Here is a 26,184-nt window from a genome sequence, read left to right on the forward strand (position 1 = left end):
AATTAAAAAAATAGCTATAATTAAGTAAACTTATCACGCGTCTTGTCACCCCAACTCACGTTGTATATTATAATTATGTCATCGTTATGGGACGTAAGATCGTATATCTCTGTGATTGTATCTATACAATAGTATATTTCATAACGTGAATGTTGATGAGCAGTTATATAATAGTAAAAACTAATCGTGTGTCATTATCAGCGGTGGGTAATGATGAATTGTTGAAATACTCCCTGGTGATAAACCGTTAATTTCTGAATATTGCTCAAAGTACGATGTTGTTTTTTTTTACCGGGAATGTGCAATAACAAATTTGCTTTTAAAAAAGACAATCACATGAACAATGTTTTTAGTTGCAATTTGTCACTGTCGTTCTGCTTCTCTTGCCTTCGGGTTTGATGCAATCTTATCTTACAGGTCAATTCATTGGCAAAGGTTTTTTATTTATCAGTTATTGTTGCTTCATAATTGTATTGAAAAATTAATTGTCGGTGAATAATAACCCGGCATGACGTGCATCGACCTATGGCATCGACAAAAGAGTATTTCGCCTCTGCAAACGTTTTAATAATATAGGATATTTATATTGCGCACATTTCCACCTTGTTAGGTGCTCAAGGCGCTCCTATATTACCCGGCTAAGCTAGGCGTTCATAGCGCACACAGCTTCTTAAGGAATTACTTCGTACCGGTACCCATTTACCTCACCTGGGTCGAGTGCAGCACATAGTGGATCAGTTTCTTGCTGAAGGAAATTACGCCATGGCTTTTAGCACCTTGTTTCCCATTGACGTTGTACAAAAACATTGCTGAGAGCTTTGTCACAACATGGACCTAGTCGGTGATACTATAGTAGGTCCATGGTCGCAATCATTCAGACAGCTGCAGAGTATTAAAGTATAATGGACGTATAATGGAAAATCTATGTAATATGGCTAAACAGCTTTGGGGGCATTGGCCATCAGATTGAAAATCTGTCAACATAGCAAACGAGAAAAAGAAGACAGTTATCATCATTAAGTATGCGGTCAAAACGACGTTGCCACTGTCATGACAACACTCTCAAATTAAAGACATTTTGTCTTCAATTATCATGTGACATGACATTGTGTGAAAAAAAAAACATTAAAGGGCAAGTCCAGCCCATAAAAAATGATTTGAATATGTTGCATCAAAAGAGATAAATCAAACAAGAATAATGCTGAAAATTTCATCAAAATAGAATGTAAAATAAGAAAGTTATCAAATCTTAAAGTTCCGCTCATTTTTCACAAAACGGTTCAGTGATGTGCAAATGAGAGTGTTGATGATGTAACTCATTCACTATTTCTTTTTTTATTATTATTTGAATTAAACAATATTTCAATTTTCATAGATTTGACAATAATGTCCCTCTTGGTTGAACCACAAAATGTTAGAAACAATGGTAATTCCACATTTTCAGGGAGAATTAAAATCTTGTTTCTCATGACAATAACTAATGGAAATATTTCATATTTCATAATAAAATACAAAAGAAATAGTGAGTGGGTGATGTCATCAGTCCCCTCATTTGCATACCGATCAGGATGTGCATCTTACTGTCTTGTGAAATTAAGCGAAATTTCAAAATGTCATAACTCTATATGTCAAAGTTATTGCCGGTTTATTGTATTAATGATGTACGTGACTACGATTTATGAATGTTATGTGTAACTTATTAGTCGTTAGCTATCAATGTAACATATTCGGTAATGTATTCACGGATAATTTATTGTGACAATAATTATGAAGAAAATACAAAATCCAAATAGCCATATGCTTGTTTCCTTTTGTCATGCTTATTTCGTTTTTTAACGTCACAGATACGGTGATATCAGGTATATTTCAATTGTGATGCTTTGCATGACGTTTATCATTGCTTTGAGCAGATATAAGCGTCTATTAATTATTAATTACGTATTAATTACTATGTTATAAAAAAAATATACGCACAAGCGTACATATTAACTCATTGAGTGCTTCGTGCACGCTACGTATCCTACTATAACATGCCACACTCGTGCTCGCACGCCTACTATTGATTGCTTTGTGCTTGCATTGTTTCCTACCCTCGCCTGCTTCGTGCATGACTGCGCACATTCGGAATTACAATCATTGTTACGCCGTTTTGCATTGTATTGCGCATCGCATGCACGCCGTAATTAGCACTATTGTGTGCAGTGCGAACTCTGCTTTCTGACAGATCAACTTACGCGGTTTACATTCGACTTTTCCGAGTATTTCTATATTTTTTACAAGATATGGCTCCGCCTCTGAGAGGAAGAGACCTAGGTTTTTTGATCCATACAAAACACTCCACAAAATGGAACTACTTGATACAACTCATATTTTAGCGGTAAAGATAATAACCAATCCATATAATGAGGACACCATTATAAGGGGTATGAAATTTCCTACAACTTTACTACACAATATTTTGTGGATAAACTAATCGTTAGAGAGTTACAATTAATTGTTATCATGACTATTGAAAGGAGTGAATACGACTCGCGATCCCAAAATTAATGTGGCACAGGGGGGTTTTGTGGCTGGCACAGGGGATTAGCATCGGATTAGCATTGTGGCATTTGGTTAGTAGTGTGCGTGGCATGTTAAGAGTTAAAATGTACCTATACGGGGGCAGTCAGCCTGACGAGCCACAACCCATGCAAAGGACGTATCCCTGCCCCCCTGAGGAGCTTGAAGACCTTTATTTCCCCCCCCCCCCCCTGACGAGCATGAAGACCTTTTTTTTGCTTGTCATTTTTTTCTGGTACGAAATCCTTTATTTGTGACTGAAGACTTTTTTTTTTTGCTTGTCAAATTTTTTTGGCTGACGTTTTTGCCCCCCCCCCCCCTGTGGAAAATCCGAAATACGCCACTGAATATACGAAAAGGTTTGTTGTAGAATATAATGATCCAACAGCAGTTGCGTAATAAACCCTTCTATTTTAAAGGAAATGCTATGAAAATTATGTTTCCAAGTTCGAAGGAGATTTGTTAAACATTAATTTATTTCATCTACCAGATGACCTTGATATCTGTTCGTTATTTAGTGAACATTGCATGGAGGAGAGCGTTTCATCAACAGTTTTGTCCGTTAAGCAAGTTATCAAGTCTGACAACTTTCCTTGAATTTGATTGGCGGAGAAGCTCTATTACTGTGGTAACTGTCTGATTAAATGGGACTTGTCGGACGGTATAGATCTGATAACTTGTCGGATGTTGACGAAACGGCTCCCCTGATCTTCTTTGTCCAGGATGTAAAATAAAGTTTGTTCCACAGACCACAATGAAAAAATGGCACATTAAATTGAAGCATCAGTGTGAATATACCCGTGATCAATCGACTGCGCTAAATAGATTCAATTTCTATAATGTTTCATTCAAGATTGAAGACTAACAATGTGTAATTATAAGTAAAAATAATTTTACAGTGAAAGCTTGACCAAATATTTTACTCAAACAAATTACAAGAAACAAGTAGGAATACCATGCACCCTGAACAAAAAAGTATCAAATTATTTATATTACATAAGCAATATATTTTATCAAACTGAATTTCTGCATTCGCCTTTGCCCTCTTTCGGATTTTACTCGATGGAAAATTGTTTTTAAAAAAACGCTTGTATACAGGAAAATTCAAGACTAATCCCTCGCTGCTCGTATTCCTTTTCACGCACGTCAGGCAAGATTTCTTTAGTACAAATGATCCTAAGCCAATGAATTGGTCCATAATTTGACAAGATAATTATCAATGCAAAGATGAAATTATTTCAAAGGAGTATTTATTTCACTGAGACTAGTGCTTTCCTTGTATCCCTTTTCTTCATCATTTGAAGATAAAATGGCAGTGTTCGACCAGTCATTGTATATGGTGTCATCATCGTAGTTTTTGCATTGTTGATTGAATTTCAAACTATCCTCATCTTGCTTTCAATTATCATACAATATTCAGATATATTAATTCTCAAAAAGATTCAAAGCCACGCTTACGAAAAATTCATACTAGACTAATAATAATATGGTGCAAATCTTAATAGCACAGTATTATTTTCATTATGCCAAAATATATATTAGTTGGCTTACACTAATTCCAATTTTCCTCATAATTATTTTCTCTATTTGATGTGGGCAAACAACGCCTCTTAATAAAATGCATGCAACCATCGGCAATGGCATTTTCTTCGACAGGTCTTTGTTTCCATGGCAACTGCATGTGAAGAAGCTGTGTGATCTGACACACAATGTGGGCTCTCTTCATTTTTTCTCTCCCTTACTCCCCCCCCCCCTCTCCTGCCCCCTCTCTCTCTCCCTCCCTCTCTCACTCTCTTTCCCCGCCCCCTCCCCCTCCTCTCTTTTTCATATACACAAGAGAAGATCTATCATTGTCTGTTCTTCATGACATGTAATTAAGTATCCTTCAGACATGTTTCAAGATATTCTTAAGGTTTTCAAAATACTAATTACGAGGTTGTACTTGAGGTGATATCAATAACTCGACCGTGCAGTTTCCAATATATACTGCCACGAACCTCTTCAAAAGTGAGTCATTTTAGTCGATAGATCACGTACATCATGTTGTAAGAAGTCAGATTAGTAATAGTAATTATATGAAGAACCAGTGTCGTAACTACGGGGGCACGTGCCCCCCCCCCCCCCCCCCATCGGTTGGCCAAAAAAAAAACAGGGGGAGGAGAAAAAGATGGAAAAAGGAAGAGAAACGTCGTGAGAAAGAACGAATTATTGTACTTTATAATTATGTTATATTACCAAAGAAATATTTTTTCATAACTTTATAAAACATAATTTGCTCAGGGCCTATATGATTGTGTTCATCGTTAAGTGTGCGCATTGTCTGTTTAACGAGAATACGATATATTATAATCCTGTTATACTAAAATATCCCGTTTTCAAGTCAATATACACCAAATATATTTCCAAGCACTTGGAGTTATTATTGTTTTGTAGTGACATATGCTTCTTTTTCATTACTACTGAAAGAGATTGCCCCGTTTTAAGGTTTAATATAAAACATTTCTTATTTCTATTTCCTATATCAAGAATTTTCAGCTCGCATTTCGCGCTCTCATTATTTGGTTAGTGAAATACGTATGGTCTTAGTGAATTCCTACAAACTAGACTTAAGTATAGAATGCACCTCTTCAGGTCTGAATTTCCTAAGTTTTCAGCTCGTGCTTTGCGCTCGCAATATTTGATTAATGAGATGCGTATGTTAATCATGATTACGATGACCACAAAAAGTGCTTCATGTGTTTAGATGTAATTCTAACTAATTCAGCAAGCGCTTGGCACTCGCATAAGATGACTATGGTGATATATGTATACTCTTAATGGATTTCTAAAAATAGTCCTCAAAATGTCCCTGTTTGGGGTCAATGTATACAAAAAATTCAGCTCGGCTTCGCGCTCGCATTATTTGTTAAGCGAGACAGGGAGTATCATGATTGCGAAAACTATTTCATAATATCTTTTTTTAAGGTCTGAATATCAACATTTTTTCAGCTTGCGCTTCGCGCTCTCATTATTTGATCAGTGAGATACATATCCGTTTAATGGCACAGTCCTTAAAATGTCTCTATAAGGTCAGTATACCTGGCAATCGAGCGCGCTTCGTGTGCCCATAAAGTGACTCAAAATTTTTGCTGGTGCCCCTCATGCCCTGACCCACGGTACGCCACTGTGAAGAATGTTTGTGGTGAAAACGTACATTGATCACAAAGAAGTAGATCGGATTGACGTGCTAGCGAAGGGGACATTATAGCCCCCTCTCTTTTCAGCAAACGTGAACAAAAACGTTTAGGTGACCATTAAATCTGTGAATTGTGATTTTTTTTTCAAGCATTCAAGACTATTCGATTTCTCTTTTAGTGTTTTGCCAACGTATCAAATCAAGCCTTATACATTTGGATTACCTGGGACAGACGGGAAAGTGTCTTGATTTTGTTTTCTAATTTTAAGTGAAATGAAACATTTTCTTATAGAAAGTCTTCATGATAGATTGATCAAGGGGAAATCGTTTGTGTCATTTCATAAGATATTCCCTCCCAGGGACGAGTAAACTTGAATATTGTTCATTCAGGCGAACCTCTCTTTTTCGGAAATCATTATCACGAACCAAAACTGAAAAAAAGGGACATTATTCTAAGATGCCTCAATGTCTTAAATTCATTCCGGTTTTCATCTGGTTGACTTCATTTCAATCAGGTTACCATGGAAACCAACTTGTGGGGAGTGTAGTCAAGCAATGAGAACATCACGTGATACCGGGTGAAAAGAAAGAGAGACGATGAAGAGGAAAGATATATAGAGAGAGACTGGGAGACTGGGAGGGAGAGACATTAGTAAAATAAGGGGGAGGGGATGAGATGGAGAGGGAGAGAAGGGGGGTTATAGAAATATATTGAGCTGTAACTTTTTAAAGTAGTTAATTAATAGGAATGCCGACAAGGTATTTTGCCCCCCCCCCCCCCGTTCAAATTCGGAGTGATGCCCATGAAACATCCTCGCTTAAAATAAAGCAGATAAACAACGCTGAAACGATCCCATATATAGCGCATGTCGGGTATACCTCCCAACTCCCTGTATTAATTTCTTGTCATTTTCGAGACACTTAGTGGATTTTACACTTTCTGAAAAACAGTGTGAGCAAAGTAAACAACCTAATTAAGTTTCAGTGTTGCTAAGTGTTTTCACAAGGCCCTGAGAAGCGGGGGTTCGGGTGTGCTACGTATGTTATTTACCATTGGCCGCATCCTCTCCTTAATGAGGTTGACAAGCAAAAAAACAACAACAAAAAAAAAACACGAAAAAAATGCTCCCTAACGACACGGAGAATTTTCTCTCTTTTTTGGTACTATACATTAATTTTACTAACGAGAATTCCCTGAACGGAACTCCAACACCCTCTATTTAAAAATCTTTCCCATGCAGGGCCCTGTGTTCTTATAGACAAAAAGGGAATCTGGTGATCATGTCTAACTAAGCGTAATAATACCGACTTAGGAAAGGACATTTTGAGCAGAATCATTGCTCTGGCATTTTGTCACCAATATTCTCCAGCCTTTGGGAATTTTCAGCTTTTAAACAATCGCATTTCAGTAATCAATTTGGATTTTCTTTCTTTTTTATTTGTATATTTATTGCTTTTCACTTACAATTTACAGATCAAATAATTCATGTTGAAATTAAATAAAACTAATTCCAGATTTAAAATTTGTTGAACATGACGAGTGAATGCTGAATTTTTAGATGTTGCATTAAAAAAACCCAATGAAATCAACAAAAATAATCAACAAATTACATCAACAATTACAATATAAATTCAAGATTTTACGGTAAAACATAATAGCAGTAATGTATGATAATAGGGGCAACGGAGCGAAGTTCAAAGTGTGGGGGTCACAGAGAACAAAGGCATCTTTTCTTTCAAAAGGGCACTATCTTAAACATGGCAGTATGCTGATTCAAAGAATTGAGTTTTCAAAATTTCGGAAGGGGGACTGCCCCTAACCCCCCCCCCCCACCGCTACGCACGGCCATGACTTTCAAAACAAAGAAAACATTACTGATCTATCCCTCTCACATGACTCCTGAAACTTACTGATTATTTTTACAAGTTTTTTTTTCATTCATTATGCACTTGCAGAAGGAAGCAGGATGGCGCTAAATAAGTGCGCTCATCGGACACGATCAAGAGTGTTTTTTTTTCAGGACAACTTATCAGATATGAGTAACAGTGCACCTATGAGAACTCGTTAACACATAAAACGGGTCCTTCTCAGGTGAAAGAGGTACACCCGGGGAGGTGGGATACAGAACATGTTCGTGAGGGGAATTTTTGTCAGCTTGGGGCACTGCATGATACGAGAAAGGGCCGCGCGCTTAATATATTAAGTCAAAGGGACACTGGCATCTTCCTTAGGTGAAAGAGGCACATGTTCATGAGGGGCACTTTTCTTTAAAAAAGCCGGGCACTGATTCGAGAAAGGGCACTTACAAGAAGGCAATTGGAGAGCACTGCTTGCTCAGACAAAAAACGGGTCCTTAGGTGAAAGCCGGCACTAATAGGGGGCACCGATACGAGATATGGCACTTGGAAATGCATAAAACGGGTCCTCTTCCGATGAAAGGGGCACAGTTACTACACATTCATGAGGGGGGGGGCATTTTTCTTGAGTAAAAAAGGCACTTTTTCAGTGCTCCGAAAAGTGGGGGCACTGAGCCCCCAGGCGGATTGCCGTCCCTGCGAGATAAGACATGAAAAGTTATGAAACTATATTGTACCAAATAACACAAAATGAGACAGTAATTTTGCCCTTGAACAATAATAATAAGAATAACTTTGTTGATTAGCAGTGGCGTAGCTAGGATTTTTTTTCCTGGGGGGCACTGGGGGGTCCTTGCTTTTTCAGGGGGGGGGGGGGCACCGGCCATTTTTCTCAGTGTGTGTGTGTATGTGTCACAAGGGCGGATCCGACTTTCGCCAATAGGGGACGGGGTCCAAAATTATCTTCACCTATATTTTCCCCGATCAGTTACTTCTTAATTTTATTCTTATAAAACAACATAAACGTGAAATAATCTCATAAGCCTTATAAAAAGTGCGAGCGCGAAGCGCGAGCGATTTTTCATGTATTTTGTCCTGAAAATTTAATATTCTGGGCAATGTTATGGGATCCTGAACAAGATTCGTATGTAACTAGATGGTTACTGCGAACGCCAAGCACGAGCAGAAATTTGTATTAACTGTTCTAGCATTATCGAAAAGGGACCCGGTTAAGGACTGCTTACAGTTACCCACGAAGACGGTATATATTTCAATAATGCGAGCGCGAAGGGCGAGCAAATATTTTTGACATTCCGACCTAAAACATGGTCATTCTAAGCACTTTTTGTATTAATAAATGGGATAGGTATGTAACTAAACAATTGATGCGAGCGCGAAGTGCGAGAGGAAGAAAATTGAGATTTTAGACCTAAAAGTTATACAGTTAATTGGGTATCATTAATAATGCGATCGTGAAGCGTGAGCAGACAATTATTGATATTCTGATGTGAAACTGGATAATTTAAGTAAATTTTGAATAAAGAACATGCATGCAGGCTATTGCGCATGTTTTAGTTTTAGACCTATAATCTGGGCATTCTGAATACATTTGTTTATGGAACATTATGGAATACAAGTTGACAATATTAACTTGGCAAATCAAACAATGTGACCACGCAGAGTGAGCTTAAAATGCTGATATGTAGACCATAAAACGGACATTTTACAGAGCACTTAAATTTGTAAATGAAAAAAATAATGAAAGCTCGATGTCCGAGCTAAAATATGTTTTGTATATTGACGTCAAAACTTGCTCCATATCAGCCTATTGAGCAAGATATGAATCTCATTGAAAAGGCAAATCTGGCGCGAAGCGCAAGCAAAAATTTTATAGAGTAACATGAAAGATTTTTTTCTTTGCAAGTTTTCCCCTCACATTAATTTATTCACTCGTCTTCCTCCCATAGGCGGCGGAAGCGGGGCGGACGTGTCCCCCCCTAAATTTGTCGTCGATGACCTTTTTTTTTTTTTTTTTTTTTTTTTTTTTTTTTTTTTGCTTGTCAATTTATTTTCCTACGTCTACGTCCCCCCTAAATTTTTTTGGGTTGAGAACCTTTTTTTTTTTGCTTGTCAAAAAATTGTTGATTGTCCCCTCCTAAAATTTTTGGCTTCCGCCGCCAATGCTTCCTCCTCTTCTTTTTTTTCTTCTGTCTTCTTCTTTTCCTTTTTTCTTTTCTTCTTTCTCCCCCTTTTTTTTTTGCTCTGCCAATTTTTTTCTGGGGGGGCACGTGCCCCCCAGGCCCCCCAGCCCGTAGCTACGCCACTGTTGATTGGAACAAAAAAATGTGTCATTTCGTTCAATGAACGAGCATTTTGGTAGATTTCCTGATAAGGACAATATGAATATATACAGTCAAGTACATAGTAATAACATAACATGTATAGGGGCCTGACATCTACTGATTTTATACGCACAGGCACACTGAGGTTAAGTAGGCCAACTAGCAATATTCAAAGAGGAAGTTCTGATTGGTAACCGTAACTGTGTCTACTGATTGTTAAATGGTAGAGATGTGTGGTCTCGTAATTGAAAACATAACCACCCCCTCCCCCCCCAAAAAAGAGAGACTGTAATGATAGTTTTCCCTAAAATATATCAATTATTCTGAGAAGTAACGTTAGCCTCTAACAGCGAAATACTTTTTTTTATAATGCACAGAAGGTCTCTGTTTTATGATATACCGTGATATGCAGACATTTTTTTCAATTATTATTTTCAGTTTCGTTTCTTCCCTCCTTATACTTTTTTATTTTTATTTTTAGACATCCATCAATGTGAAATTTCTAGCCTTATATAAATGCCTCCTACATTGTTTTGGTGATATTCATTGATAGTCTTCTGCTTATTATAAGTTATAGTGTACAGTCACCAAAAAAATGAAATTTGTGCATTTTGCATTTTGATTATTAGTGCCATTTTGAATTTGTTTATTTGTATCTGGAAAATTTGTTGATAAATGTTTATGAAGTGTATAGTCATGAAAATGCGGAAATTAATGAACACATGACATTATATATATATACCTGTATGTGTATGTGTGTGTTATTCCAAATGTTTTCAATTCAATTAAATTCATTTATTTTCTCTTTCAATCTTTTTACATTTACAATGATAGTTCAATATACATATTTACAAAATATAACATATCATTCGTTTCTATAATACAATAATACTATGAAATCGAAAGAGGAGACCAACTAAAAAGCAGAGCTTGTAGGGTGAAGGCCCCCTTTCATGAGTACATTTTATGAATAAAAATAAGATAAAATAAAGAAATAAGCAATACATATATACAATGAATAAAAAATAAACAAAAATAAAAATAAATGAATCAGTATACACTGTTTACAGAAATCATAAAACGATTAAACATATATATATACAGAGAGAAATTAACAAAAACATTTACATATTAAGTTCTGAATTACATTACTTTGTGACAAAAACGATAATCTAATATGAATCCAGAAGATATTTTTTTAAGTTTTCCTTTGAAATTTTGTATTGAATTACATTGTATAATATCCTTTGAAAAAGAATTCCATAATTTTGGACCAGTAAAAACAAATGTCTTCTGTGCAAACGATGTTCTACTCAGAGGTAAATGTACATTGTAAAATAAATATCATGTATCTACTACCCCGTCTACTACGCACACTCAGTTTGTTTAAAGGTACTGCAATATGCAAGACAAGAGGTGCTATGGGTTGGACCGACCAATCAGATGACTCGTTTGGGGACGCTAGATCAATCAGCTGACTATTTCGCGCGGAACTCGATTTCGCGGGAAGCCAATTCACAATACACGACGTATTGACGGTCCCGTATTGATGACGTGATAGCTAGCGGATCAGAAGCCGAGGGTGGAATTTGGAAAGCTTGCTGTTGCTGCTGTCAAGCAAAATTATTCTGGAATTGTGTTTTACACAAACTTGACTCTTTTTCTCTAAAAAGTGAGTACTGGTAGTAGTATTATTGCATGCCACTTTTATCAAGTAAATTAGTTGAAATATGAAATTATAGAAAATCTAAAATGAGTACCGGTACCAGATGCAGATTTTATTTTTACTACCGTACTACTTAGCTAACTTGACGAAGCGATGCTTCCCTCGGATGGAATGGGTCTGCGCCCGTCGCGACTTCACGTCGACCAGAGGCCGGCCGGCGTGTGTGCGATGTCGTGATATGGCAAAAGAATGTTCTATTCTCACAGTTTCTCCTTGGAAATCCATCTTTGTTTACCCGGGTCTCTTATATATATGGCAGTGTATCCTAATGCCGGACACTTTCATTTCAGTGCTTTAAAAATGACAACTAGAGGAAATACAATCAAGAAAAATTATCACTTGCTATTCCAAATATTCTGAAAATTATGAATATGATGAAATTATTTTATATTTTCCAACCATTTTCTTTGCACCGCACTTGCCGCATACCCCTCCGCGAAAAACAATTATTTTCGTGCGTGACAAATTATATTGTAATTCTGGATGCGCGCCGGACGAGTAAAAATATTCTTGATTATAATGTTTTTTAATGATGTAAGAAAGAATTAGGGCCTAGTGTGATTTTTTCGGGATTAATCATCTCATGAGTAAATTCTAAGTTTTTGTTTGCTTTCTTGTAACAATTCTGATCAGATCTTTGTTATAAATTTGCGTTTGCTAACTAATTTCCTTTTTTTTTAATTGCGCGTTCGATATTGCACTTCCAAGTGTTAATGATGCTCGTTCATATCGTAAGACTCAGTCATCAAGTTAAGTTCTATCGATGCGCTGTCGATCATTGACGGCTCTCCATCACGGTGAACCTCGCGCACGGCCAGGGTACGGGTACATTGAGAACTAGCCCTCAACGATTTAATCGATGGAGCGTACGAGATTGAAATTCGGCAAATCAGGTCCGTATTTCAATCAGAAAATAGATCAATTGGGATCAATTGTTAATGCCAAAACTGTGTTATATGTTATTTCAAGCATTTTCTGTCATTTTTAGAGAAAAATAAGGTAAAAGTTATATTTTCGCCTTGTTTTTGCAATCTCGTTCTTTGAATTGATCTGTGATATTGAACTGCGGAAGTCTTACGGTACGAAATTGATTTCCTACGCAGTTATATGCGCGTCCGGAAATATGATAGTGTCCGGTAATACAATACGTCACTATATATATATATATATGGGCAGGGGTTCAAGACTCCAATGTTGAAGAAGTCAATAGATGTCCAATGGCATGAAAGGATTTAAGAAAGACATCATTGAGTCCTCAAGACTACATTGACAATGACTGTCATTGAGTCCCTGTACAGATCAAGCTAGAACTTCGGTCTCTGTATTTGGTGAGTGGAGCCAACAGAGTTCAGCAGAACAACCAACATAACAGACCAAAGCTTTTGGTCTACAACTAACCATAACATAAGTAAAAAATCACTGCCTGGAAAATCTGATGTCGGAGGAGTTTTGTAAAAAAAACATTTTCTGATTTTTCTCGGTCTTCCTCCTTAACAGATGGAAGACTCCCATCCAACTTAGGCTTAGCCAGGAGGCTCCTGGAGATTTATGTCATATCACTGACTAGACAGGAGTAACCGTCGTTTCTGGGGATTTTCATTTAACAATTTCTGACATTTTAATATAATCCCCATTCACCGACGGTAGTTCGTTAGTGTGAGCTCGCATGTGTTATCACGTCGACCATTTCGGGCGATTAGTACTGTCTGGACTTTTTTTATAAAAAAAAAATCTAATTTGCAGTCTAAGGATTTTACTACCTAAGTAATGTCTTGAATATCTAAAGAATCAAGACATGAAAAAAGAGATTAAAAGGTGAGGAAATGGTGCATTACCTATGTTTACTTGTCTTGGTCTTGAGAATCACCCTCCAAAATGGCAACCAAAATATGAAATATTTACCAAGGAACAGAGAGGGCGTCAACAATTTACGAATGTGATATTGATATTGCTTTCGATATTATACGATCTGCTCCATATGCGAGCTTCATGTAAACTGCTACGATCAAGGGTAGCAGATGACATTTGATATATTGAGACATTAAAAAGTTAATAAGGATAATGATGTCATTCAAGATGGCAACTTGCAATGAAAACCGCCAGCGTAGGTGGAAATGTCTGAGATGAAAGATTTCTCAATCATCCAGAGGATTTTTTTTTCAATAAATCTGATTCAAGGTGTCCCTGGCAATGGAAACCATGAAACTCTAAATTTTGCCTAAAAACAGTTTCAAATCGTGACCTATAAAACTTTAGTTCACTTAGTACCATGAGTATATCACTGTCTCCACGGAGCCAGGGAGGGGATGCCATTGCACTTCACGCACCAAGTACTTTTCCAACAATAAAGTTGCTCAGAAACACACATTTTCTTAGGGTTTTGAGCCCAAACTTATGTTAATGGGCTACAATATCATTTGGACCCTTTTGGCACTAAAGAGTCATATTTTTAAATAATATTAAATACAAATGAATGAAAATATTAAAAGTAGAGAAGCATTTACTCACAGTCTGTTATAGTCGCCATCTTTGTTATCGTTGCCTAGCTACAAGACGCGTAAGGAGGGCAACAATATCATGAGCAGTGCTAACTTAGATTTTAAAAATACTTGCATCGGCCGATAAATATCATGAATCTTACCTCATGCTAAATCCTGCTTCAACTGGTCTAGCGTGCGGGATATTTTAGCATCGAGTTGAGATTCATGATATATATCGGCCAATGCAAGTATTTTTTAAAATCTCATCGGCTGCATAGCCCCTGACAGCATTTAACGTCTGAACACAATTTTTGTATCTTTCTTTCTTTGTAGTTTGTTTCTGACCATAGCATCATGCCAGTCCAAACTCGAAGGGGTAACCAGTCTACTTTGTCATTCCCAACAAGAAAAACTAACACACCGAGTAGGATCGAACACACACACAGAGGTGGAGAGAAGAAACTTGATAGACTAAAAAGAGATCACTGCAGAAGTAAAAGTCTCTCTTCACTTTCAAAATCAACATCTGTACATGTAGATGGTGAAAAAAGCTTTACATCGCTGGCTGATACACTGGATGGGGTTATATCACCTAGGAAGAGGAGTACCAGTAAGTATCAAACTAGGTACATGTAGTGTGAAATATTGTGATGCATGATTTCATGAAGTTTGTATGTTGAATATATTGATCTCCATGGTTGTGGGCTTGTGGGGCTAACTCAAAATGATGCAAGACCCACATACATCTCATTCATGTATTTTCTAAACATGTACATTATGAACTTCTAGTTCTTGCAGTGTAGATTTACCTTTCTGCTCAGTTTTCTTTTCATTTTTACTTTAGAGAGTACATGTATATCATAACAAATTGGAGAAATGTATTAAAATCCTTCAAACACAAGATAAGATGACTCTTCATTAAAATTCATAAAATGAAGACAATTTTTTATTCTGTCAATGAATTATTTGGACTTCATATTCATGGTAATCTCAAATAATTCACTTTAATATGAATGTTCTTAACTAATGCTGGGTTCAGTAATTATATGCAATGCTTAGAAACATTTGTATTAAGTGAGCACTAAATAAATGTTGCATATTAATATTCTATCTCAACATTTATGGTAATATCATGTTCCTCAATGTAGACTAATTTATCTATCCTTAATTTTCAGTTGTTGCTGCTAAGGACTCTCCTTTAAAGACACCATCTAAATCTCCAAGGAAAAGATCGATTTCAGGTGTGTTCACAATCTTGACTATTCTGCAAATCAGAAGTCCGCTGAATATACAATTGCTCCTTCATAAAGCTATGGGACAAATTTTTGAAGCGATATAATATGATTATGGCGTCATATGAATGTATCAACTTGTATGTATGCAGAAAAAGGAGATTTTTGGTCTTGCAAATGTAGGGCAATTCTTGTCTATTTGGGGGCCATCTTTTGTTGCACATCACACAGTTATAAAGTTAATAGCATTTAGAGCTATATACTGTAGCTATATAAACCATTATGTATAGCATTGACTTTAGAAAACAATTCTTTGCATATTTGGGGCGATTTGAAGAAAATGGTCACTACAAATAATTATTTGAGGGTATTGAGGAGCAACTTGAGCAGTAGGTGTCATGGTTTTTCTGCGCTGGTTGCTGGACTAAACCTTTAGTATGCAGGTCCTTAAAGTACCTACCTCTGGGCTTGAATAAATCTAAGGCCATCAAGTGTCATGGTTGTGGGTGCCCTTTTGACTAACTTGATGCCTGTCTATTGGCCTTGGAGATTTAATTCCTTTTTCATTTATCCCATTTGTGCAGTAATATTAAAAAAACATGCCCTGTGAAAAAGTGGTCTATAATTTCAAAATTGAAGGCTTGTTTGATACTTCATTGTAAATTACATGAAAATGGTTGCTTTTTATTTGGATTCAGATCATTACAATGATGAAAACCAAGAGCCAGAAGCTTGCAGTCCAACTAAAGTAAAGAGAAGTATCCTGGAATCAAAGTCACCTTCAAAGAGAAGCGAGTCCACTCCTATCAGGAAGCTCAGCGTCACAAGGCAAGATGGTAAGATATCAGAATCCAATGTGTCATAGGAAAAGGTTTTGACTTACATTTCGCCTCTACTCCTCGATTCATAGAATTCACTACCAAACAACCTTTTATTTGTGGGAGAACAAGATTTGTTTAACCTAGATAGGTTTTGAAATCAATTTTTTTTGTTAATGTATTTCAGGTGAGTGTTACAGCTCAGCCAAGAAAGCCCTTCACACATCTCTTCCGGAGCGCCTCCTTTGCAGAGAGAAAGAGACTCAAACCATCCAGTCTTTCCTCAAGAATCATCTAACTGCAAGGAAGCCGGGGAGTCTCTACATCTCCGGCGCACCGGGAACCGGCAAGACAGCTTGCCTTAAACAGATCTTACAGCAGCAACAAAAGGTACGTCATCAAGTTAAAAAATTGGGAAATATGACAAATTTTGATTAATTTGATGACGACCACATTGAAAGACTTGTTACTGTTTCTTGGAAATGATTGTCGACTGACCTGTAAACTGTAAACTCCAATGATATAATCCTGCAAGCTCTAATTAGAAGGTAATATTCATATCAGTTAAACCACAAAAAGTTGAGTGCTCATCTACAAATATATAACATAAGGAAATTATGTATGAAAAGTATAAAGGCAAGCAAATCAACTATACAGTTATCTATTTTGTTAGCTTTAGAGGAATGTGTCTGGCAGAATACATTTTTGAGGGGGTGGAGCTTTTATGGGTGAAATAGCCTTTGGATTTGTGAATAAGCCCTTGGATGTTAAGACAAATTCCATTAATTAGAACAATTAATGAACTTCAATTACAGCCATCAATGACAACTTTGTCTTACCTTTGCACCCACAGTACATTTTATGGGCTTAGTCTACTGATTTTGGATTTATGAATACGATCCCTTGATTATATTATTTGACAACATTCTTTCACTGCCACACATTTCTTTTCTTTTTTCACTGTAGGGTAGCAGAAAGAGCAGTCAGCATATATTTGTAAACTGTATGTTAGTTAGACAGAGCCAAGGTATATACCATACAGTCTTGAAAGAGGTCAATCATGATGTATCAACAGATAAAATGTCAGCAAAGATGGCTGCCAGAGCTCTACAGAAGGCCTTCACATCACCTGGACCCACTGTGTAAGTAAATCTTCTGCAGACATTTATTGCTTTTTATTCTGGTGGGATTTCGTCTTGTTGGAGTCCATTAAAGTAATGTACTGCAAATGTTTCGTCTTGCATTGTGTAAAGTCTGTGAACCAATATGCAAAGTTTTTTTATTTTGTCTCCTTTCTGTGTTGTCTTGGGAAAAAGAAAAAAAAAAAGTGTTTTTTTTTCTGTAGATTTTGATATTGAAAGGTGTAATAAAGACCCCCCAAAAGAGATATGTAATCATTATTAGCAGGTGGTATATGGACTGATACATATTATTGTACACATTCTGATCAGGAAAACTATTCAAGGGACACTAAGGATGATCCACCGCAAAGAATTGCTTTTCCTATGCCCTTGCATTTAAAGTCTAATTAATAATGGTCGAAATTGTCGGTCCGACTACTTGGGATTTGCTTCAGACGTTTTTATTAATGTGCCTTTTTAAGTTTCAAACCCATCATACACACTTACCATGTGAGTTGAATGCCATTATTGCCACTAAAGGAGGAAATGAAACTCTTGTTTTCTTCTATTTAATTTTAGATTGTTAGTGTTGGATGAAATTGATCACTTGGACTCCAAAGGACAGGAGGTTCTTTACACCATGTTTGAATGGCCTAGTCTACCCAAATCAAGATTGGTTCTTGTTGGTAAGATGACATTTTTTATTCTTTTTATTCTTGCACGTTGTTTTTACAGCTCAAGTTTTATGTTTCTTATTTGTCCTTTTTTCTCTTCACTTGATTTATTGTAGATATGATTTTTTGCTTTCATTTCTTGATTCATTATTTTGTATGTCTTGTCAAGGGGGAACACAGTTTTGCAAGCCACATTCTTTTATACTATCTTATGTAATTGTAATTTTATGGTGACCCTATTCCCCAACCACATTTTCTTGTATATTATTTTCAAAAATTCCCTAAAACATTGAAAGTTATAGCTTGCAATGACAGTGGACACTTTCGATCACATGTAGTGTGTTCATAATTGATTCTGTTTAGATAGTTGTTTTAAGTATGTATTGACTCTGTGTCTATCAGGTGTGGCCAATTCACTGGATCTCACAGATAGGATACTGCCTAGGCTTCAATCCAGACCCAAATGTCGACCAGAGCTTCTTCACTTTGCTCCATACACCAGGACTCAGATCTCGACCATCTTGCAGGATAGACTCAAAGAGGTAACAGTCATTATCATTATGCATTGACATTAAATTGAGCTTGCGAAATGCGTCATCTTATGATTCTTAAGATGTTTTGTTGATAATAGTAATAGAATATAGGGGACAATTATATCCCATCATTTCTAGAGACTGCAGTGCTATTGCCCACTTTTTAGTTTCATGTATTCCAGAAAACACTTTGGGTAGGGGGCTGTCAATATTGTGATCCGGATTATTTGTGTAAACTCAGAATAGAGTTTAGAGCTAGGAAATCATGCTTCCAACGCCAACACTGGACTTGGAATTGCCCAATTTATTGGTGTTTGGTGACATTATTGAAGGATATTCCCAGGTTTGAATAATCCTGTCCGATTGTAAGAATCCAAAGTGTTAACACATGTTCATAACTGTAATCATACATTGATTCTCTTTGGTTGTGTAGAGTACTGTTGATGGTACAGCTGTAGTAGATCCAATGGCCGTCCAGCTTTGTGCAAGGAAAGTAGCAGCAGTGGCAGGAGACGTGAGGAAAGCACTAGACGTCTGTAGGTAAGTTTTAGGAAGGTTTTCATTTCATATAAATCACTTATCATTCCAGGGAGGTAAGAAGAAGATAGCACAGTTGGTATTATTCAGACCTACTTGTCAGGCCTCGAAATACCCCATGATTATTTTCCACATTCACACAGACCCTTTCACGGTAGGTTACGAGCAGTATGGTCGCTGGGTTGAGAAAGTTCCCATAATTTGCTTTCCATAACCTTGGCGAGATCCCTGTGAGTGATCTCATATTTGGCTACTTGCTAAACAGGAGGTTTCGCAGGTATTTTTTTCAGGAATATTACAACTTTTTTGCTTTCTCATTGTCAAAAATACCTTGTATTTTCTGATCTGAATAGATCAAGGTGAATTTCCAGATCAGAGAAATCCTGGTACTCTCAAACTTCAAGGTAGTCTGAATACACCTATAGTGTGAAGTAAAAAGTACAATAATAGATTTGACATTGGTTGCCTGATACAGATTTCTTTAACATATAGGCAATGTATCGCATGTTAAAATATAGAGCTTTTTTGTATTGTAGATTGCTCACTGTTCGCTTCATATGGATAGATAACTACAATTTTGTATGTCTTCTTTTCACTTCAGGAGAGCAGTAGAGATTGTTGAAGCAGACATCAGGAGGCAGTCGATATTAAAACCATCAGCAGGTATAAAATCATCCTTTACACAGTGTGAAATACTTTATATTTGCCATCAAACTTTAGATCTTGTGAAAAATCCCACCCATGAAATCGGCTGTTGGACAGTGCGAAATATCTCAGTTTTGCAATCAACCTATATGAAACATCCCACAATTGCGGTGCTGGCATTGAAACCATGTGCGAGATTCTACCTGATATATATTTTACACTGTAATTAAACCCTCTAATTGGGTACCCAGTAGTAAAATAACAAATTATGTTTAAGAATGTTCTAAGAAATGGTGATTTTAAGACCCTGTGAATAAATTCCATTTTGATTCATGAATTCTGGCAATTTTGTTTGTGTGTTGACCGTATGGTTTCAGTAAATATGATGATACTTTAGAAGGTAAATACAAAACAACAGTGTCATAGCTTTAAAAAAAGGTTATAAATGGTGTAAAGAAACCCTTGGTGGCAACACCATGCAAGAAGTGTTACATTGTATACCCTTTTTCCCTAGAGCTGTTTTTGTTGCTTGAGTCTATTTAAAATGAGAATTTTGTTGCATTCAAGAGTGATAATATGACAAGGATGGTTTTCTTCCATTTCAGGCTCCCCAAGAAAAACCCTACTGTCACCCGTCAAATCATCCGCCCGGAATTCGCCCAAGAAAGGTTCTCCATCAAAGCTCCCAAAGAAAGTCTCTCTGCTTCAAGTCTCCAATGTCATCAATGAGGTGTATGGGTCAGGGGTCATGACCTCAACAGGAAGTAAAGGTCAAAGCTTCCCACTGCAACAGAAGCTGGTTATCTGTACAGTTCTTCTAATGGTCAAGGAAGGCAAGGCTCGAGAGGTCACACTGGGAAAGGTAGGTTGAAATGCATACTTTTGATATCAATTTTTCTCTCTATCACAATATATATTTGTGAATTTTAGCCCCTGAAATTTTTTAAAGCAATTATCTTGAATTTTGGATTGTGAACTTGCCATCCAATGGGCAGTGTCTCTACCACCAAGCCATCTGGTCCTTTGCTCCCAGGACCCCAACAAGGATTTGCTCCTTGTCACTAATGCTTTGTGTGAATGCTCTTCAAAACTAATATTCAGCGCAAAGTTGATTGTGTCTCATCTTATGAACTGGAATTATCTAGTAAAGAATGGGGATTTATTAGGTGGTGCAGGGATTAATTTGTATTCATGGTGCCATTAAGCTCCCTAATCAATGAAGGTATTTAGTATTAAGGAATCCATAATGCAAATGCATGCCCAGAACAATAGCGGTATTAAAAAGTTTCTCAAACAATGAAGGTTGAGCAACAATAGAAGTATTCAATGGTTATTCAACATCAGACCAGCAAGTATATGGCTTATCTTGTGAAAATGTGAAGTACACTGGCATACAAATGGGGGGCACAGACCCCCCCCCCATTCATTTTCAAGGCCAAGAAAAGAGGAGAAAGGGAATTGAAAAAGGTGTAGTATATAATTTTCTGAAGAGTATGTTAAAATCTGTCACAAAGTCAGATTTTGAATTAAAAAGCTCAGTCTTTAAAATTTTTCCTGTATGGTATGTTTGCCTCCCCCCCTCAAAATTTTTGACTCATAATGCTACTGACAGTGTATTTTCTTAAAGAAGGGTTTTAGATGTAAGTCGCATGAAGGGTATAATTATGAAAATGATATGGACTGTATATTTCTAAAATGGGAAATTGTTTTCAAGTATTTTATGTTATAGAATTGTATGTTACTTTTGAGCATTTATTAGATCAACACTCATCTTAAATACCATGCTTGAGTTTTGTATTGCATCTGGTCGGCAAGATATAATGTAAAAAAAAACAATGTTTATTAACATTCTTTATGCACACCAAAGAATGCAATCTAACAACATGAATATACTTTATACTCTGCAGGTCCATGATACATACTCAAAGATCTGTGCAAGTCGTCATGTGGCACCTGTTGACCAATCAGAGTTCCTGTCTCTTTGCCAGCTGATCGAGACTCGAGGTGTCCTTGCTCTCAAGAAATCAAAGGATGCTCGACAAACAAAGGTCAGAAACATTCCTCATCTCTAGGCCACCACAACCCCAAGCACTAATTTTTCTTGTTTTAATAAGACCCACATTTGCCCTTTATGTCTCACCTGAATGAAGTTAGACAGAAACCAATAATCACTTTTCCTCTTAGTTTGTTACAAAAGTGTTTTGTTTTGTTTAACTTGCTCTCATTTTATTTTATTTCTGCATCAATTGGTTGTAATGATACTTGGGTAATATCGCATTTGTGGTGATGATAAGAGCAAAGGTCATCGAGGGTCAAAAGGTCAAATGATTGTAGGCTTATCATTTGACCTTCGAAAAAATAATAGTCCACATGGTTTGCAATTATTCTTGTTACGAGAGTCCTCATCTTATTTTTTATCAATTTTGTTGAACTTTTAACAAATCATTAGGTATTTATACCTACAAAGCATACATCAAAGGCAATCTTGATAGCAAAATCAGGCAAGACTTGTGGTTTATGAACTACCTTGTTTAGATTACCAGTATGTCGCAATTTGTCCTTCCCAAAATCTCCACTTTTTAACTACACTTTGAACTTGTGTAGATTGGGTGAGTCCTTGCATTTGTTCTTCATGAATGAATGTAAGTATATACGGGCCAGTGTGGATGTGACATTATCTCTGACATTGTACATTAAATTGTTTTGTGATATGTGGAGTTTAAAATACATTTTTAAATTGGAATTCTGATGAAATTTCCTGTTATGCTTGTTCATTTTTCTTTACTTATTCAAATAAAGATTTTGTTGGGTATTATGATATAGCTAGGGTAATATCATTGAATTTGATTATTGAATAGGATTGACACTTAGCAGTGACTCATAGTGGCATTTTAACTTAAAACTCCTGTTTTACTGGATATGTGCCTTATCTTGTCTATTCTTTCCTTTTATACTTTCAGATGTGCTTGAAGATGAATGAAAAGGAGGTCGAATTCGCTCTTCAAGATAAGGTCCTAATGTCAGCCATCTTGGAAGCTGGCTTGCCTAGCAACAAAGACAAGAAAGGCAAACAGTTATGATGATTGCTTTCAACCATGTAATTAGTAATAGATAAGAATCGGTGCTGTCTGCAATTTTACTTTTTTTTAATAGAAGTTCATTGCCATTAATTGTATTTTATAATTAATTGCCTCTTAATTTTATTTTGTAATATAGCTGTACATGACTTGTAATGATAATGAATAGTATTTATATTGCGCATTTCATATAATGTCACATTTCTGATTGCCCTTCAGAAAAAAAGAAAGAAAAATACCTGTTGCAAGAGTTACTTTGTTGAATTTAGGTACATTTTTAATTTATAAGTTTTAACATCTTTTAGAAAAAAATGTCATATATCAATTACTTTTTAGATGTGAATTCGGGAGCTTGTTCCCTGAAACCGGGTCTGAATAATGAATAATTTTTTTACCATTGTTTTTAAATATTGGACAAATAATTAGTATTGTGTGAATGAAGCATGTAGAAATGAAGAATGTATTAATTTTATAGTCAAATATTTAAAAGGAAAGTAAAATTACACCATGTTTGGTAAGCTATCCTCGCCTCTCAACAAATACAAATACTAGTACAATTTATTATATTAGAATACCATGTGTTATCCTTATTTCATGTAACTCATTTCGCATATGTGATTAGACCTTGCTGTGCATGTCAAGGGGAGGGCTTTATGCTAGGAAATTTTCAGGGGAAGTGGCAGCCTGCATTGTTCTAACTTTGATAGGAGGACATGTCACACTTCAGTCATTCTTTTTGTTAGATTTTATTCCCTCATTTTAATATGGAGATTTATGTGAGCTCATAACACATTGTGATTTCAATCGGTTGAAGAGCCTTTTTAACAGTATGACATGTATCTAATTTCAATTGCCCTAATAGCTTCATTTCTGATCACATTTTACTATAACTTGATGTGGTATTTTAGGTAATGACAGTTTCTAGTTTATACCATGTTATGCAGGTGCTAGCATCAGAGTTGCCAAATGTTCAATTTTTCCAGTATTTCATCTTAGTTTTAATGAAAAAAAAATCTCCAATATATTTCTTGAAAAATCATAATATGCAGGTTTCTGGAGAAATGCACAATACTCTTCTTTTTTGTTACACCAAACATTTTTTCTTTCATCTCTCATAATACTGGAATTCTTTTGTACCAGTTTGGCATCCCTACATGTACATCAGCATTGTGCATATGTTGGCCAAAAAAAAATTGGAGGAGGAGGAGAAGGGGGGGGGGGTTCAAGTTCAAGCTTCATCCAAATAGATTTATGAGAGTGGCAGTCCCAGATGGTCAGAGTGTAAATGTCACATAGGTCATATACAATAAGTCTCTTTCTCCAGATATTTGAAGAACCGTTATAGGGTTCAAATGTGCCTGTGTGCTTTTAAATTTTGTTTTCATGAACTAACACCAGGGGCCTATTTCATAAAGGACTTCCAACTGTTGTAACTTTTCCATTATGGCAGTAATCATGGAAACCTTGATAATGTTTGCCTGCTGAGCCCTGTTACCATGGTAGTTGCCATAATGGCAAAAAGTTACAACAGTTGCAAGTCCTTTATGAAACGGGACCCAGGTTTTACCCCATTAAGAAGAGTTGGGCTAATATAATCAGAATATTACAAATCTGTTCTTTCACATGATATAAAGGGTTTTTCCGTAAGCAAAAGGTTAAGTATGAGAGTGTATAGTAAACATATCACCTTATTTTCAAGCAGTACTTGCATGTGCCCGTTTGTCGCAACAGCTGGGCAATTCCATTAAGTATGTACGTCCTACCCTATGTGTGTGAGACCTTCATGAAATTTTCTGTCTTTGATTTCTGGTTCTTTTGGTAGTCTTTAATGCTCTCAAATGATCATGACTTGGTCAGTTTATGATGTGAAACTTGAGAAAATTGGGGTTGGATGTACAAGAAGGTTCATTATTTTGTGAAATTGCCCAGCGACAACTTTCAAGAGCCACGTTGAGAATATCACATGGAATATTACTTATTGCTTGTTTGTTGTTTTTTGTTAAAGCATTTTCAGTTGATGGATTTTGAAGTGAAATTGAAGTCTTCAGATTACCTCCAGTCAAATATGTATATGAATAATACCGTGATTACATTGTGGAAAGGAAGTCTCAAACAGTTCTATGAATATTTTAATAAGATATTTTAGGAAGTTTTTAATTTCTGACCTAATTTCATATCAGCCCAATGGCAGCCACGGAGGATTAGGGTTTGGATGGGATGATGTTGGCTTAAACATGTTTCGTAATGCATATAAATTTTGGAAGGTTTTTTTTTCAGCTGCCTTTAAATCTTTTCTAATTTCCAAATATTTGATGTAATGAAGCTCTTTGAACAATTACATTAATGTTATTTCCTATGAATATTTTGCACATGTCATACTTTTTTTTCTTCCTGTCATGCTTTTTTCATAATTTTAATGTTTATGTTATTACAGTATTTTTTTTATAAAAGATTATATATATACAAAGAAACATTACAATTTTGAATATGTTTAATTCAGTGTGATTATTACAAATACCTTTGAAAGATATGTTGAAGTTTTATTGTGACTTGTATGTCAACATATTTTGGTAAGTTGTGCGACATAGTTTTGACTGAATCGTTGCCTTTTGTGCGAAATAAAACTGTTGGGCAATTCTATGGAATAGTTTTATACTGCTTATTTTGTCTGTATTAACTTGTGGAAAAATCGGAAGGTGTGAAAGTGAAATACAAAATGAAACATGAATTTTGAAATTGTAATCCGAAGGGTACATAAATTTTTCAAGTATAGAAAAAGAAGAAATGGGAAAGAAAAGGAAGAGAGAGAGAGAAAAAAGAATATGTAAAGGTGTTACCCTATATTTCACTTGTAAATCCAAGAAAAAACAAGTAATCTTCCCCCCCCCCTTTATCAAAATATCATGACACAACCCAAGATTGTAATGCACATATTGTGCTCTCAAAAAGGGTATATTGACATATTTCCCATAAGGAGGTATTGTAACTTTCACTAGTTATTAGTTCATTTCAAGAGGAGCCCCCCTCCCCGGTGCCTCTCCCCTAAAAAAAGGAAAACGCCAACACAGTTCTACCAAGAAAAAAAGGAGAAAGGGGCGATAAGGAAAGAAAGAGGGTGAAATTGTATATCATTTTCTAATCATAGTTCAAAGTATAGCATTAAAAAGCTTTTCGTAGTATTAGAGGGAATTTTTGCTGGCTCGCGACTTGTTAGAAATTTGATGCACCATGTTTGGCCTCTCAAATTGTGAAAAAAAATCCCCCCCCCCTTAACACCACTGGCCTTATGCATCACAATATAAATTAATTAAAAAAAAACACGTTGTCGAATGGGACAGCCTGTGTTTCACTTATTCTAAAACAATTTAGGCGGGGGAGGGGGGAGCATTCTCTTGGGAGAACAATTGC

The 26,184-nt window shown here is 36.2% G+C and overlaps 1 protein-coding gene across 1 annotated transcript; it reads left to right on the top strand.

Annotated features, from left to right (window-relative positions):
- Window positions 1–11,479: 11,479 nt before the first annotated feature.
- On the top strand, window positions 11,480–25,416 carry LOC121421867 (cell division control protein 6 homolog). The gene is made up of 13 exons (XM_041616670.1): window positions 11,480–11,605; window positions 14,473–14,749; window positions 15,315–15,380; window positions 16,070–16,207; window positions 16,377–16,579; window positions 17,156–17,331; window positions 17,890–17,996; window positions 18,387–18,526; window positions 18,951–19,057; window positions 19,656–19,717; window positions 20,305–20,561; window positions 21,607–21,747; window positions 22,660–25,416. The coding sequence occupies exons 2-13, from the start codon at window positions 14,494–14,496 to the stop codon at window positions 22,777–22,779; spliced, it is 1,773 nt and encodes a 590-aa protein (XP_041472604.1). The 5' UTR covers window positions 11,480–11,605; window positions 14,473–14,493; the 3' UTR covers window positions 22,780–25,416.
- Window positions 25,417–26,184: the final 768 nt, after the last annotated feature.

The sequence above is a fragment of the Lytechinus variegatus genome, chromosome 1, assembly GCF_018143015.1.
Source record: "Lytechinus variegatus isolate NC3 chromosome 1, Lvar_3.0, whole genome shotgun sequence".
NCBI classification, from domain to species: Eukaryota; Metazoa; Echinodermata; class Echinoidea; order Temnopleuroida; family Toxopneustidae; genus Lytechinus; species Lytechinus variegatus.